We start from the raw sequence: 14689 nt of genomic DNA, 5'->3' as shown, positions 1-14689 counted from the left end.
TTGTTGAAGCCAAACAGCAGTCTATTTTGCTCTGTAAGAAGTATTCACTACAAAGGCAGTGCATGAGCTGAGGGGCACTGGGACTCAGCCAGGAAACATAGCCAAAATTATTCCAACTTATCCTAGAGGTACAAAAGGACAAATAACTACAGGTGTTTTGTCTCACGGCATGTATTGACGGAGGAATCAGAGGGTTTGTTCACGTCACATTTATAAACTAACTTGTTGAATGCTCCATGAAAGCGCCCACCTTATAAGCAGATCATACCCATAGGGCGTTTACCAGGTATATGCTAACAGTGTCATTTTGCTATATGTTGGCCTGATATGCATGGGTATACCGTTTTTTGCAAGCATTTTGCAATTCCTTATAAACTGATGTTCTCACTGGCCTTTTTGAGCGCTTACAGAAATCTCAAACCGATAACTATAATATGAGGAACGAGTTTTTTTTTTAGCAGACGTCAGTATGTATCTTCTAGTACTATGTTTGTCCTGGGGCCAGTAGTACAGTATTTCAGTTTCCTTTTGTGACTATGAAGAACAGCCATGTAGTTATGTCCAGGCATCCCACTTCCCCCCCTGTAGTGTGATACAATATATAATTAATCACTGTCACCTCCATTATTCACAGGCAGTGGCAATCCTGACTGCTACATACCCAGTTGGACACATGCCGTATGGCTGGCTAACAGAGATCCGGGCTGTCTATCCTGCTTTTGACAAGGTAACATCAGATCATCCAAATAATCTTCGTACAGAGTCTGTTTTAAGTCCCATCATTTGATGACCTTTCTACTTGCAATGTGCATAGGCTTATGCTTTATGTATTAGGGCTGATTTCAGTATACAGTGGTGCTTGAAAGTTTTTGAACCCTCCAGAATTTTCAATATTTCTGCATGAATTTGACACATCCTAACAAGGAAATAAAGATAAGCAAATCAAACAAATGAGTCAAAAAACATTAGACTTGGTCATTTATTTATTGCGGAAAATGATCCAGTATCACATGTCTGTGGGTGGCAAAAGTATGTAACCTATTGCTTTCAGTATGGGTCCATTCACATATCCGCGGATCCGCAAAACATGGACACCGGCAATGTATGTTCTGCATTTTGCCAACACTTAATAGAAAATGCCTGTTCTTGTCTGCAATTGCAAAATGTGGAATGGAATTGCAGACGTGTGAATGGACCCCCCCCCCCCCCAAGTTTTTTTGGTAATTGCTGATTAGTAGTGTACATCGGCTTGGAGGAATTTCCACCCATTCCTCCATACAAGCTCTGTTATGTTGGTGGGTTTCCTTCCATGAATGGCTCGCTTCAGGTCCTTCCACAACACTTCCATTGGGTAAATGTCAGAACTTTGACTTGACCATTCCAAAACTTTATTCTTCTTTAACCATTCATTGGTAGATCAACTTGTGTGCTTAGGGTCGTTGGTCGTTCTTGGGATTCATTTCATGGACAGGTGTCCTGACATTTTCTTTTACAATTTGCAGGTATAATTCAGAACTCATTGTTCCATCAATGATGGCCAGCTATCCTGCCCAGATACAGCAAAACAGGCCCAAACCATGATACTACCACCACTACGTTTCACAGATGGGATGAGATTTTTAATGCTGGAATGTAGTGTTTTCCTTTCTCTGAGCATAACCCTTCTCATTTAAACCAAAAAGTTCTATTTTGGTCTAATTTCTCCACAAAACATTGTTCCAATGTTCTTTTTGGAAAGCAGTTGATTTCTCCTTGCAATCCTGCGTTACCCAGCATTGCTGTTCACTGTTTTCCTGATGGTGGATTCATGGGCATTAATATTAACTAATGTGAGACAGGCCTTTAGAGGTTAAATGGGTTGTCTTAAGTTATTTTTATTGATGACCTATCCTTGCCAGTGCAGCCTTCCCTTCATTCTTTGCCTGCTCGCCGCCGCAAAAGCAGTGGTGAGCAGGTGAAATTACATCCAATGTGTAAATCCATGTGTCTAGGAACGAGCTGTCCTATTGAAATGAATGGGACGGCTTAGTTGTAATTACACCTGCTCACTGCTGCTGTTGCAATGGCGAGCAGGTAAACAATGAAGAGAAGGCAGCACTGGCACCGCTCATGCCTTCTCTTCAATCAGCTGATCAGCAGAGGTGCCTGGTGTATGACTCTGCTGATCTGATATTGATGACCTATCCTGAAGATAGGTCATCAGTAAAAATAACTTGGACAACCTCTTTAAAGAGGACCTTTCACCTGGAAAAACATTGTGAACTAAGTATCATGACATATACAACGGCGCGCAGGGATCTCACTGCACTTACTATTATCCCTGGGCGCCGCTCCGTTCTCCCGTTATGTCCTCCGGTATGTTCAGGGACTTGGTTATAGTAGGCGGAGACTGCCCTTGTTCTATTCGGCGTCTCCTCCTCCTAGGCTGTAGCGCTGGCCAATCGCAGAGCACAGCTCACAGCTCTTGGAGATCTCAGTAGTCTAGGGGTTCACATACTTTTTCCACCTGCACTGTGAATGTTTACATGGTGCGTTCAATAAAAACATGGTAACATTTAATTCTTTGTGTTATTAGTTTAAGCAGACTGTGATTGTCTATTGTTGTGACTTAGATGAAGATCAGATCACATTGTATGACCAATTTGTGCAGAAATCCATATCATTCCAAAGGGTTCACATACTTTTTCTTGCAACTGTATGTAGCAGAGCAATGAATAGGGAGAGCTCTATATCCATGTTAGAAAGAGATTGTAATATATGATTTCCAAGTTTCATTTTTTACATAAATTACGAGAACCCCTTTAAATAAGGCTACTTTCACACTAGCGTTCGGGGCTCCGCTTGTGAGCTCCGTTTGAAGGCTCTCACAAGCGGCCCCGAACGGATCCGTACAGCCCCAATGCATTCTGAGTGGATGCGGATCCGCTCAGTATGCCTCAGTTTGGCGTCCGTTCCGCTCAGCAGGCGGACACCTGAACGCAGCTTGCACCGTTCGGGTGTCCGCCTGGCCGTGCGGAGCCAAACGGATCCGTCCAGACTTCCAATGCAACACACCTGAGTGTTATCCCATTTATTAATTGGTTTATGAGTAGGCCATTTAACCCCCTTCTTGAACTGATTCATTTTCCGCATTTTTGCATCTGTGTCTTTGAAAGCCATGATTCTTTTCTGTTGGGTTATGTAAATAACTTTTGCACTTTTTTCAGTGATGCATGGGGGTTTATTTGTATGTTTTTTTGGTTTTTTTTTTACACTTTACACCCCCATAAGTTCATACAAGACCATTGGGAGACATTTAACTTTATATATACTTTTTTATGTTTCAGATTTCCCTTGTAAACTGGGGCCAACATAGTAGCCTCAGTTACAGTAGGAATACAGTGCTGTACAACCTCACTTCAGAACTGATCTGGGTCTGATAAAACTCCAGGGCCCCCAGCGAATACATGATCGCACTGAGCACTGTGTATAGCGTGATGGGGAAGGCAGGGAGGAGATAGTGAAAAACCATCTCTACCTGCTGTATGGGGAGTCCTGCTGTTACTGACAGTGGGCTCCCCTCTCGGCAGCTGCATGTTCAGCCTAACGCTAATGTCAGCTTCAGATTATCTACTAATCCTAAAAGTTCACATACTTTTGTCAAGACCATTTTCCTCAATAAATCAATGACCAAGTGTAATATTTTTGACTCATTTGTTTGATTGATTATCTTTATCTACTTTTAGGACTTTTGTGAAAATCAGATGTTTATTTTTTTGGTGAATTATAGAAAATTCTAAAGGGTTCACAAACTTTGAAGCACCACTGTATTTTTTTTTTTGTGTTCACAACAAAGCCTGCTTGATCCTCCTAAATGCAAAGAAATGTTAAAAATAATACTCACCATGTACATACATTTCAAAAAGTTGAAACCACAGTAGCTCAGTGGATAGCACTGTTGCCTTGCTGCCCTGGGGTCTAGGCAACATCTGCATGGAGTTTACATGTTCTCCCCCTGTTTGTGTGTGGGCTTCAGGTAATCTGGTTTGCTCAATCCAATAAGATATTGATAGGTCGTGTGCGCACCATCACAGATACGGGCCCTTTGACTTGAATGGGTCCGCAATGCAGAAAATAGGGAGTGGAAGGCCACTGAAGCACTACAGAGCGCCTCCGCACCACAAAAAAATAGAACATGTTTTTTTTTTTGTGGTGCGGAACAAGTCAACTTAAATGGGTCCGCATTCGCCAGCGCAGGCCACACGGACAGTGCCTGTGCATTGGGGCAGTCCCACTGCACGGCACAGGCAGCACACATGAGCCTTAACTGAAGGAAATAACTAACCAAATAACTGAAGTGTGAAGATGATGTTTTTGTGGCAGAACATATGAAATGCATCTAATAATAAAAATAAGGATAATAATATAATTTTTTTATTTTTATTCTGATGTTTCTAGAATAACCCAAGCAATAAAATGGTTAGCAATGGTAATTCGGTGACGAAAACCCATATCAAGAACTTCACTTTTGTCTGCATGGCTCTTTCACTAACAGGTAAGTACATTTATTCATTCTGCTGACTGTGAGTGTCTGGACTGTGTAATCTAGCACAGCTTTGAGGGCACACAGCACTGGTTGCGACCACCCTGCAATTAGGGTAGCCACTGGCTTCACCCCCAAAAAGCTGGACCTCACCGGCCACACCCTTTCTGGTGACCGGGACTGTGGGGGCTCACATAGGCTGGTGCTTTTTTTTTAGTTTCAAAAAATCATTTATTTGAAATTGCATGAATCAAACATGCTTCAGTGGGTTATTACAGTATGCATCAAAATGTCCATAATAGGCAAGAGCAGTAAGTTTTGTCAGGAAGAACAGAACAATAAATACAATTCAGATCAATCCATCATCAAAGAAAGACAAGTATACAGAGTGAATGTACAGTATAAAATTATCGTATTATAGCGTGAAAGTGTGCCTAAGGTCCACAGAATGCGTGGATGACAGCCAAGGCTCCCAGACCTTCTCAAAATTAACTATCGTGTCAGACCTGATTGCCGACAGTCGCTCACAAAGAAGCAACTTTTTCACCCTATCTATGACCGCTTGAAGGCTAAGTTAAGGTGTGCGCCATTTGAAGGCAACGTGAATTCTCGCAGCTAGCAAAATGAATTGCGACAGCTTAAATTTGGGTGTGGACAGCCCTGGAGGCCTGTCACCTAGTAAGCAGTGTGGGATTGTAGCGAAGTAATTACAGCCCAGGGTAGTGGCAATTAGGGAACAAATCTGATCCCAAAAGCGCCTCACCACTGTGCAGCTCCACCAAATGTGTAGCATCGTACCATCCGCATCACACCCTCTGAAGCATTTCGGAGAGACCTCTGGGTATATTTGGTGTAGCTTGAACGGTACCATGTATGTCCTGTGCAGAATGTTTATGGAGGTTTCGGCCAGCGTAACCTGCCAGGAGCCCTTCGTGAGCGTCTGGGAGCGCTGAAACCATGTGGAGATAGAAGATTCCGTACCCATGTCACTTTTTCCATGCTAACATATAAGGAAGCTTTACCCCTTCTGGATGAACATCAAGAAATCCATATATTCTGGATAATAGTCCCTGCTTATATAGAGAGTAAGCAATCGTTCTTTCAAAAGGGGCAAAATCCATTTTTTGGGTTGGTCCAACCAATGAATTGAGAAAGGAGAAAATCCTATTAACATTGAAATGTTCTCCCGCAAGAGGGGAGTGTTTCTCTACAAAATCGCCCTTGAATTCCAGTGTTCCCCTTCGCAGGGATTTATGTAGGGAGCATAAGTTCTTGCTAATCCACCACTGGAAGGGTGGGTAATGTAAACCTGGGCGAAACAGTGGATTACCAAAAATCGGGGTCAGTGGAGATGGTGTGGACTGTAACTTATATTTAAAACGCACTGACCTCCAGAGGATCAATGAGTAATGTGATAGAAGGGATGTGGTGCGGATGGTCGATGGTAATGAGGGAACCATACATATTAGGCTGTCCAGGTATAGGGTGCCATGTTAGACATCTCTAGTGAGACCCATAGTGGTTGTTTTTTCCTATCAAAATGAGTTAAAAATAGTTGGGCCAGTCTTGCTGCTCTGTAATATTTCAGGACGTCTGGGGGTGCTTTTTTTTTTAATAGTATGCAAGCACGGCCACGCTGATGGATTACAGCGTGGTCGTAACCATGGAAATTTAGGTAAAGGATCAAGTATCCACATGAACAGACAGAGCCGTCCGATAGAAATGAATGGGGACGCCATACTTGTAATTACACCTGCTTACTACTGAAATTGCTGCGGTGAGCAGGTAAACAGAGCAGAGAAGGTAGCATTCGTATGAGTGCTTTCGCACTGTACCTGCGCCAAATACTGAATAGGTCGGCGCAGGTGCGAGATTTACACAGCAGACGGGGCCTTCAGGAGAACCAACGCTAGCCTGGCCCTGTCAATCAAGACAGAAGGGCGTGGAAATGAGGTGGGCGAACTGAGCTCTAGAGGCTTATTTGCATATAATAAAAGTTAAAATTACACAAAAACTGGGTTATACTTAAATAAAAGAAATGCTGAGTTAAATTCAGGTGACATTTTCACATCTATAATGTCAGCCTGTTTAATAGCGAAAATTGGGGTGACAGGATAGACCATCAAGTTTAAAATCCTGGATAACCCCGTTAAGTAATGATGTGATTTTCAGAGCTAAAATATAACTTAGGCTCTGTTCACACCCAGTTTAGTTTGTACTGCAGAGGTATATATCAGGAGTGTTCCCGGACATATACCCCCAACAAATGCCGTTGTATAGCTGTACAGTGGCATATGTTCGTCATTCGCCACAGTGCAAGGAAACATTATTTTGCTATGTATAAGTATAGTTTACCAGTCCAAAAGGACACTCTTGGCTGCGGTTACTGTACACCTGCAGCTTTCCCAGTGCAATCACAAAACATAGTGTGAATGCCCCCTTGGAAACACGTAATGGATACAATGGACCTTTGGCCTCTGTCAGGTAGTAAATACGCTGCTGTGTTTGTGGGCAGAGCAGGTTGCTGAATCACTGTGGAACAACTGCTGAAAAAGCCTGTTGGCATCAGCACTTACTGATCCCGACAGCTATGTTTTATTACTCGATGTTAGGGCTCATGCACACGAACATATTTTCTTTCAGTTTTTGTTGCGGACCGTATTCTGAACCATTCACATCAATGGGTCCGCAAAAACAATTGAAGGTACTCCACGTGCATTCCGTTTCTGTATTTCTGTTCCGCAAAAAAGTAGTGCATGTTCTATTATTGTCGGCAACTCACGGTCCGAAGCCCCATTCAAGTAAATGGGTCTGCAAAAAATATGGAACGCATGCGGAACACATCCGTATGTCATCCGTATTTCATCGGTATTTTGCGGATCCATACTGTAGAAATGCTATGCCCAGCCCATACTGCTCATGTGTTTGGTGATTAATAAGTTACTGTTTCCATTTCCGATCCAAAAAAAAGGATCACATACGGAATGAATCCATACGGATATGTTTTGTGGAATAACAGAACGGAAGAGGACTTAAATCAGAGAAATAAAAACCTCAGATACAGAACAACGGATCAGTGAAAAAAGGACCCGCAAAACAACAACGTTCGTGTGCATGAGTGTGAGGCATACCACCCTTCGTGCCCGCTTGACTGCAACTACGTTGAGCTCACGAGACGCGGTATGGTCACTGGTTACCAAGACGTGATGTTACGCCCTCCCGAAGGAGCATGTAAAGTCAGCTTGGTACAGTTTACACCGACTCCTCCTGTCCACAGTGAAATAGCGCTTTCTCAGCCCGGGAAATCTGCCACCAACTTCTCGTTTGATATAAGCCCACTCCACTAACGGGATTATATAGGGTCACAAACCAACCCGAGGTAGCTTATAATTAGGCCGAAACACGGACGTGGGGATTCGTGATCGAGTTACAAGACAGCACAAGATTAAATTATATAATCACCTTAAGGGCACACTAGATAACACACTATACACAAGGAATATATACAGTGGTCTGAGGTTACAAATACAGGTAATATGGTACAAACAGGATTACACAGAGTACAAGTCAGTAACAGGGTAGATGAATGTTCCTTTGGGTTATGATGGTGGAATAGTCCTTGGCTGCGGTCACGTGGTGCAGTGATGTCAGCAGTTTCCAGGTCTCTCCAAACACATGGCATGATGTGACCCCCTTTCAGAGAAAGATACACCCGCTTTCTGGCACAAGCCTTTTAAACTGTAGCCATCCCCTCCTCTTCCCACCTCTGGGAATGTCCCCCCCCCCCCCTGCTGATCCTGGCAGCTCAATGACCCATAAAACCCTTTTGGGTTCATAGCTCCCGACCAGAAGGTCACAGGGAGATGGTTCTGGGACCAACAGACCCGCCTGGATTCTGGCTACAAGTAGAGTCCAAGCATGGTACCGTTACTGGGTTTCTGTGGGGAGATATGTATATCTCCCTTCCCTGGCACCCGACCTCCAACCTATGACCATGGGCATGTTCATCTTTGCCCCAGGATCGCCTAAATATATTTGACTTATGTCTGGGATGGACGGGGGATTCATAATTCCTTATAAATCGCCGGTTCCATGCTGTCTGCTAGATTTGATTGTACTGGTGGACTGCTAGAGGTCCTCGTCCATCTGCTGGCTTTGAAGCAAGGCCCCTCCCCGGTGAAGCTCTCACTACCTCTGCTACCTTTCAGCTGATGGCTGGTGTGGGGACGTGGCTGACAGTAAATATTAATCCATATTCCTCACAATGAGCCCTTATAATAGTGAGGTAGAAGCGGAAAGAGAGTCACGTGAGGATGAATCTCTGCAGCCTTCTGCATAACTCACTGCTGGCAGACAATAGCTTTACTTTTTTTTTTCTTCCCTCTATAGACTTGATTGATAAATTCACCTTTGATTTTGAAATCTGTAGCATGTCAATTTATGTATTGTGATGGAAAAGGGTGAAGTTCACAGCCATTTCCGCAGCAAAAAATGTATGTAATCCATGCGATTTTTGCTAATTTTTTATTGCTTTAGAATCTCAGCCAAAAATGCAGCAGATTTTTTCCACTGTATTTTCAGGCACGTGTGGACGTACCTTTGTAGATTTAGCTGTTTTGTATATCACTACAGGATATCTAATATAGCTTGAGAACATATCTCTGTAAATGAGAATCACTGACTTAATATACTGATTTTTATTATCGCTAGTATTATTATTCTTAATAGAAATAGTAATAAGACCCAAATTCCCCAAAATGAATGCTGTGTTCTGCAGACTTAAGAGGAGAGGGGCCATCTAGCTTGTTATCAGCACACAGTTAAGTAGCCTGCATTTATGATGGTATGGGGTTGCATTAGTGCCTATGGTTTGGGCATCTTACACATCTGGAAACTCACTATAAATGCTGAACAGTAAGTAGAGGTTTTAGAACAAAAAAAAGCTCCCATCCAGCCTGCAGTGCAGTACATTTCACTATAGAAAACATTTGGCGCATCATAAAACGAAAAATCTGGAAAAGAAGATACAGGACTGTTGAGTAGCTAGAATACTAGATCAGAAATGGGACAACAGTCATCTCCCAAATCTCCAGCAATCGGTCTCCTCACTTCCAGGTGTTTACAGACTGTTGTTAGAAGAAGAGGGGGTGCTACAAAATGGTAAGACATGGCCCTGTCCCAATTTTTTTCAGATGTGTTGCAGCCATCAAGTTCTAAGTGAGTTTGTATTTCATTAAATGGTAAAACGTCTCACTTTCAGCATCTGATATATGTTCTATGATCTACTGTCAATAAAATATAGGGTCTAAGGCCTCTTTCACACTTGCGTTGTCCGGATCCGGCGTGTACTCCACTTGCCGGAATTACACGCCGGATCCGGAAAAACGCAAGTGAACTGAAAGTATTTGAAGATGGATCAGTCTTCAAAATGCTTTCAGTGTTACTATGGCACCCAGGACGCTATTAAAGTCCTGGTTGCCATAGTAGTAGCGGGGAGCGGTATACTTACAGTCCGTGCGGCTCCCGGGGCGCTCCAGAATGATGTCAGAGCGCCCCATGCGCATGGATGACGTGCCATGCGATCACGTCATCCATGCGCTTGGGGCGCCCTGACGTCACTCTGGAGCGCCCCGGGAGCCGCACGGATGGTAAGTATGCTGCTCCCCCGCTCCCCACTACACTTTACCATGGCTGCCAGGACTTTAGCCATGGTAACCATTAAGAAAAAGCTAAACGTCGGATCCGGCAATGCGCCGAAACGACGTTTAGCTTAAGGCCGGATCCGGATCAATGCCTTTCAATGGGCATTAATTCCGGATCCGGCCTTGTCTTCAGGATTTTTGGCCGGAGCAAAAAGCGCAGCATGCTGCGGTATTTTCTCCGGCCAAAAAACGTTCCGGTCCGGAACTGAAGACATCCTGATGCATCCTGAACGGATTTCTATCCATTCAGAATGCATTAGGATAAAACTGATCAGGATTCTTCCGGCATAGAGCCCCGACGACGGAACTCTATGCCGGAAGGAAAGAACGCAGGTGTGAAAGAGCCCTAAGAGATGTACAGATCATTGAATTCTCTTTTTATTTACATTTTACACAGTGTAAAAGGAAAGCCACTGCTGGGAATGAGTGCTACTCGGGCATACTGGCTAGAAACATGCATTACATATGATATGAATGGGCACTGTGGAATACTACTGTACATGCATTGAAGTGGGAAAACTGGCAGGAATGCTGGTTTTGTAAATTGAAAGACATCTGTCAGCAGATTTGTACCTATGAAACTGGCTGACCTGTTACACGTGCGCTTGGCAGCTGAGGGCATCTGTGTTGTTCCCATGTTCATATGTTCCCACATTGCTGAGAAAAATAAAGTTTTTATGTATGCAAATGAGCCTCTAGGAGCAATGGGGGCATTTCCGTTGCACCCAGAGGATGTGCTTTCTCAGCAACTGCTGCAACCTCTCTACTTTAAGTGACAGGGCCAGGCAGATGTGATTAGTTTTACACTTCCTGCCCCTGTCAGGAGAGCTGAGCCTCTAGGAGTAATGGCAACGTCCCCTTAGCAATGCGGGCACATATGAACATGGGACCAACACAAATGCCTTCAGCTGCCAAGTGCACATGAAACAGGTCAGCCAGTGTCATAGGTACATATCTGCTGACATATGCCCTTTAAATGGAGTCAGCAGTTAGGGGTGTTTCATTGTGAAGTGCTCTCTGTAGTGAGCTGCAAGCCCTTATGTCCTTCTCTGAGTGATGGCTGTAGCATCCAACCAGGAGACTACTACAGCTATCACTTAGAGGGGAGGGGCTGTGGGGCAGCTCAGTGCACAGAGCAGTGAAGCTCCACCCTCTGTATATTTGCAGGGTCAGTTCCTGGCAGAATATAAGTTCATATTCACACTACCCCTAATAAAAACAGATCTGCAAAAGGTGTGTTTGTCATGCTCCGTCTGGCTATTAGCTAGCTCTGTCAGCAGGTTTGCAGGGTCAAAACTGTAAATAGGTCCCTTTAAACAGGTATAATCTAATTGGTTGCTAGGAGCATCACCTCCACGACTTTCCAGCCCTAGCTTTCATAAGGAAGAGCCCACCTTGGTTTTCCTATAGAAGTAACTGAACAGGTTTTAGTATAACAGGCTGTCTAGAATGGAGAAGGGTATGATTACAGCTGAGACACTGAAGCTTTGATGATTATGTTGGAATACAGAATTACATTTGTATAAAATGATATCTTGTAGATACTAGTTAGAAGTTTGGCTCAGCTGCAAGCTTGAAAACCCTCAGAAATGATAGTGTGATTTGCCGACATAGAATAGCGTTGAATTCTCCATTTGCTGACTGGCATTTATATCTTCAAAGTGATATGCATCATTACAGTCTGATTCTCCTTGAGATTAGTGGATTGGAGAGTTCTTTGCCAGGGCCTCAGCATGCACGCCCTCCTTTCATCGTCCCTTTTCCGAGTATGCTACTTAAAAATCTGTTCACATATGGATCCATGACTTGTTTTCAGCTTAAGCTTTGACTCTCATTGAATGGAGGCTGAATGCAAAATATCATTTTAACCTTTATGTAATCCAAGCTGACACCCATATTTTTAAGTGCAATGTTTAGGTAGAGCCTCTTCCGATTTTTGGTGTTCTCCAAACCTTTGACAAAAAAATAAAATAAAAAACAACACAAATCCAGCTCACCCTTGTATCCAGTCCACTCCTCTCACACCGTGTAAGCTCCTGGAGTAAAAGTCCAGACAAACAAGTAGATGATCTCGCACTGAGGCTTGTGAAATAAAATCCAATAAAACATTTGAAGTTGGGTTTCTATTCTCCCGTTGTCCTTCATGTTCAGCAAGCAGTATTTTCAAAAACATCCACAAAAAAGAAGCAACTTTTAAACAGAAGAATCAAGCGGTTGTAAAATGTCTTCCAGGAATACTGCCAGTCTTGTCCATGGACTGTGTCTGGTATTGCAGCTCCGTCCCATTCAGATGAATAGGACTGAGCTGCAATATTGGGTACAGCCCATGGGCAAAAAAATGGTGGTCTTCCAAAGAGCCATGTGATTTCTAATTTATACAGCCCCACTAATGCTTTGCTGCTAGTTTCCAACACAGAAGAATAGGCCGGGCAAAGGTGAGAACTACATGAAACACAAACGTGTCTGAATTGTAATATGTCCTACCACGCTGTTACCGAGTATCAAAAGTTGTAAGATTTGGTCGATTTATAAATGTTCTGTCTGCCCCTTAGCTGTGTTTTGTGATGTTCTGGACTCCAAACGTATCAGAGAAGATACTTGTTGACATAATTGGAGTCGATTTTGCATTTGCGGAGCTTTGCGTGATTCCTTTGAGGATATTTTCCTTCTTCCCTGTACCAGGTAAGAGAAATTGTATGGTATGTTCAGTCCACATATTGCCTAAGAACTACCTTCTCTAAGACCTAAGACTCCTTCCCAGCAAGTTTCAAACCAGTGGGGTTCAGATGATTGTGGATTGATAGGTGGATAAAAGTTTTGGAGCAAAATGGGTTAAAAAAAAAAAATATAGCAATACTCACTTCATTAATCCTGTGCTGCCATCATTCTGCTGCGTCACAGGTTCCTCGCTGGAATAACCACACAGCCAATCACTGCCCACAGTGATTGGCTGAGCAGTCATTTCCTGTGCTGTACAGGCCACAGAGCATGCCTAGAAAACTCTTCCATAGAAGCCAAGGAGGTCAGCTCCTGACCATTGTGTCTATGGCCCATGTGGCTGCCATAAAGAAATGTTCTTAATACTGTTAAAGGGTTTCTACCACCAGATTTGGTCCTATTTAGCTGACTGACACTAGCGATGTGCTAGTGTCAGCAGTCCATAACAGTGTTCTTACTTATCATCTGTCTGCTGCCGTTCACCTTAGGCCCCATGCACACGGCCGTGTTTCACAGCCATGTGCTGGCCGTGGAACCGCGGCCTGGATCCCTCCTGAGAGCAGGAGCGCACGGTTTCACTGGTTGCTATGACGCCGTGCGCTCCCTGCTGCCGCCGCAATACAGTAATACACTGGTATGATCTATACCAGTGTATTACTGTACTGTGTCGGCAGCAGGGAGCGCACGGCGTCATAGCAACCAGTGACGCCTTGCGCTCCTGCTCTCAGGAGGGATCTAGGCCGCGGTTCCACGGCCCGCACACGGCTGTGAAACACGGCCGTGTGCATGGGGCCTAAAAAACATACTTTTATAGATATGCTAATGAGCCTCTAGGTGCTATGTGGGCGTCATTAGCACCTAGAGGGCTCCGTTCACTAACCATTTCAGCCGCCCATCGCGTCCCTCCAGCCCGCCCCGCTCCTGTTGATTGACTTGAAACTTCTCAGTATCTCGTACCAATTCCCGCGCCTGCGCCGTGCGCTTCTGTATTCTCCCGGCGCAGGCTTCCTCACTGCGCCTGCGCCAACTACGTTACAGTGAGGAAGCCGGCACCAGGAGCGCGGCATTCACTCACTGCGCCTGCGCCGAATACAGAAGCGCACGGCGCAGGAATTGGTACGAGATACTGAGAAGTTTCACGTCAATCAACAGGAGCGAGCGGGCGGGCTGGAGGGACGCGATGGGCGGCTCAAATGGTTAGTGGACGGAGCCCTCTAGGTGCTAATGACGCCCACATAGCACCTAGGGGCTCATTAGCATATCTATAAAAGTATGTTTTTAAGGTGAACGGCAGCAGACAGATGATAAGTAAGAACACTGTTATGGACTGCTGACACTAGCACATCATCGCTAGTGTCAGTCAGCTAAATAGGACCAAATCTGGTGGTAGAAACCCTTTAAGTACAGCTCAGGCAAGATGGCCGCCCCCATAATCATGTTCTGAAAAGGGAATAAAAAAATCTGTAACATGAAAAAATAAAAAAATGATTAGAAAAAAAAGGATATGTGCTACTATCTGGTTTTAAGTGGCAGATAACATTTTTTTGTGACACTTTAACTTCACCAAAAGTAATGATTTGGTTTTGGTGAAGTTTGGCCGGCATGACTATGACGTGTCAAAAAATACCTTTGAAACTATTTTATTGCTTAAATACATTTGAAAATAAATAGCAACATTGCAAAATAGTCATCATTAAAAATCTCCTACTGTTTTGTGTCTACGGCGCTTACGCAGACCTAGCTATCT

At 44.0% G+C, this 14689-nt stretch overlaps 1 protein-coding gene across 1 annotated transcript in view; it reads left to right on the top strand.

Annotated features, from left to right (window-relative positions):
* The window catches only part of ANKH (ANKH inorganic pyrophosphate transport regulator), a 133850-nt gene that overhangs the window by 98839 nt on the left and 20322 nt on the right, over positions 1–14689 (top strand). Inside the window, exons 7-9 of the mRNA XM_044294729.1 lie at positions 635–727; positions 4438–4532; positions 12776–12906. Coding sequence (XP_044150664.1) covers positions 635–727; positions 4438–4532; positions 12776–12906 — 319 coding nt within the window. The remainder of the gene's footprint in view (positions 1–634; positions 728–4437; positions 4533–12775; positions 12907–14689) is intronic.

This window comes from Bufo gargarizans, chromosome 5 (assembly GCF_014858855.1).
Source record: "Bufo gargarizans isolate SCDJY-AF-19 chromosome 5, ASM1485885v1, whole genome shotgun sequence".
NCBI lineage: Eukaryota > Metazoa > Chordata > Amphibia > Anura > Bufonidae > Bufo > Bufo gargarizans.
This window is presented reverse-complemented; position numbering and strand designations above follow the sequence as displayed.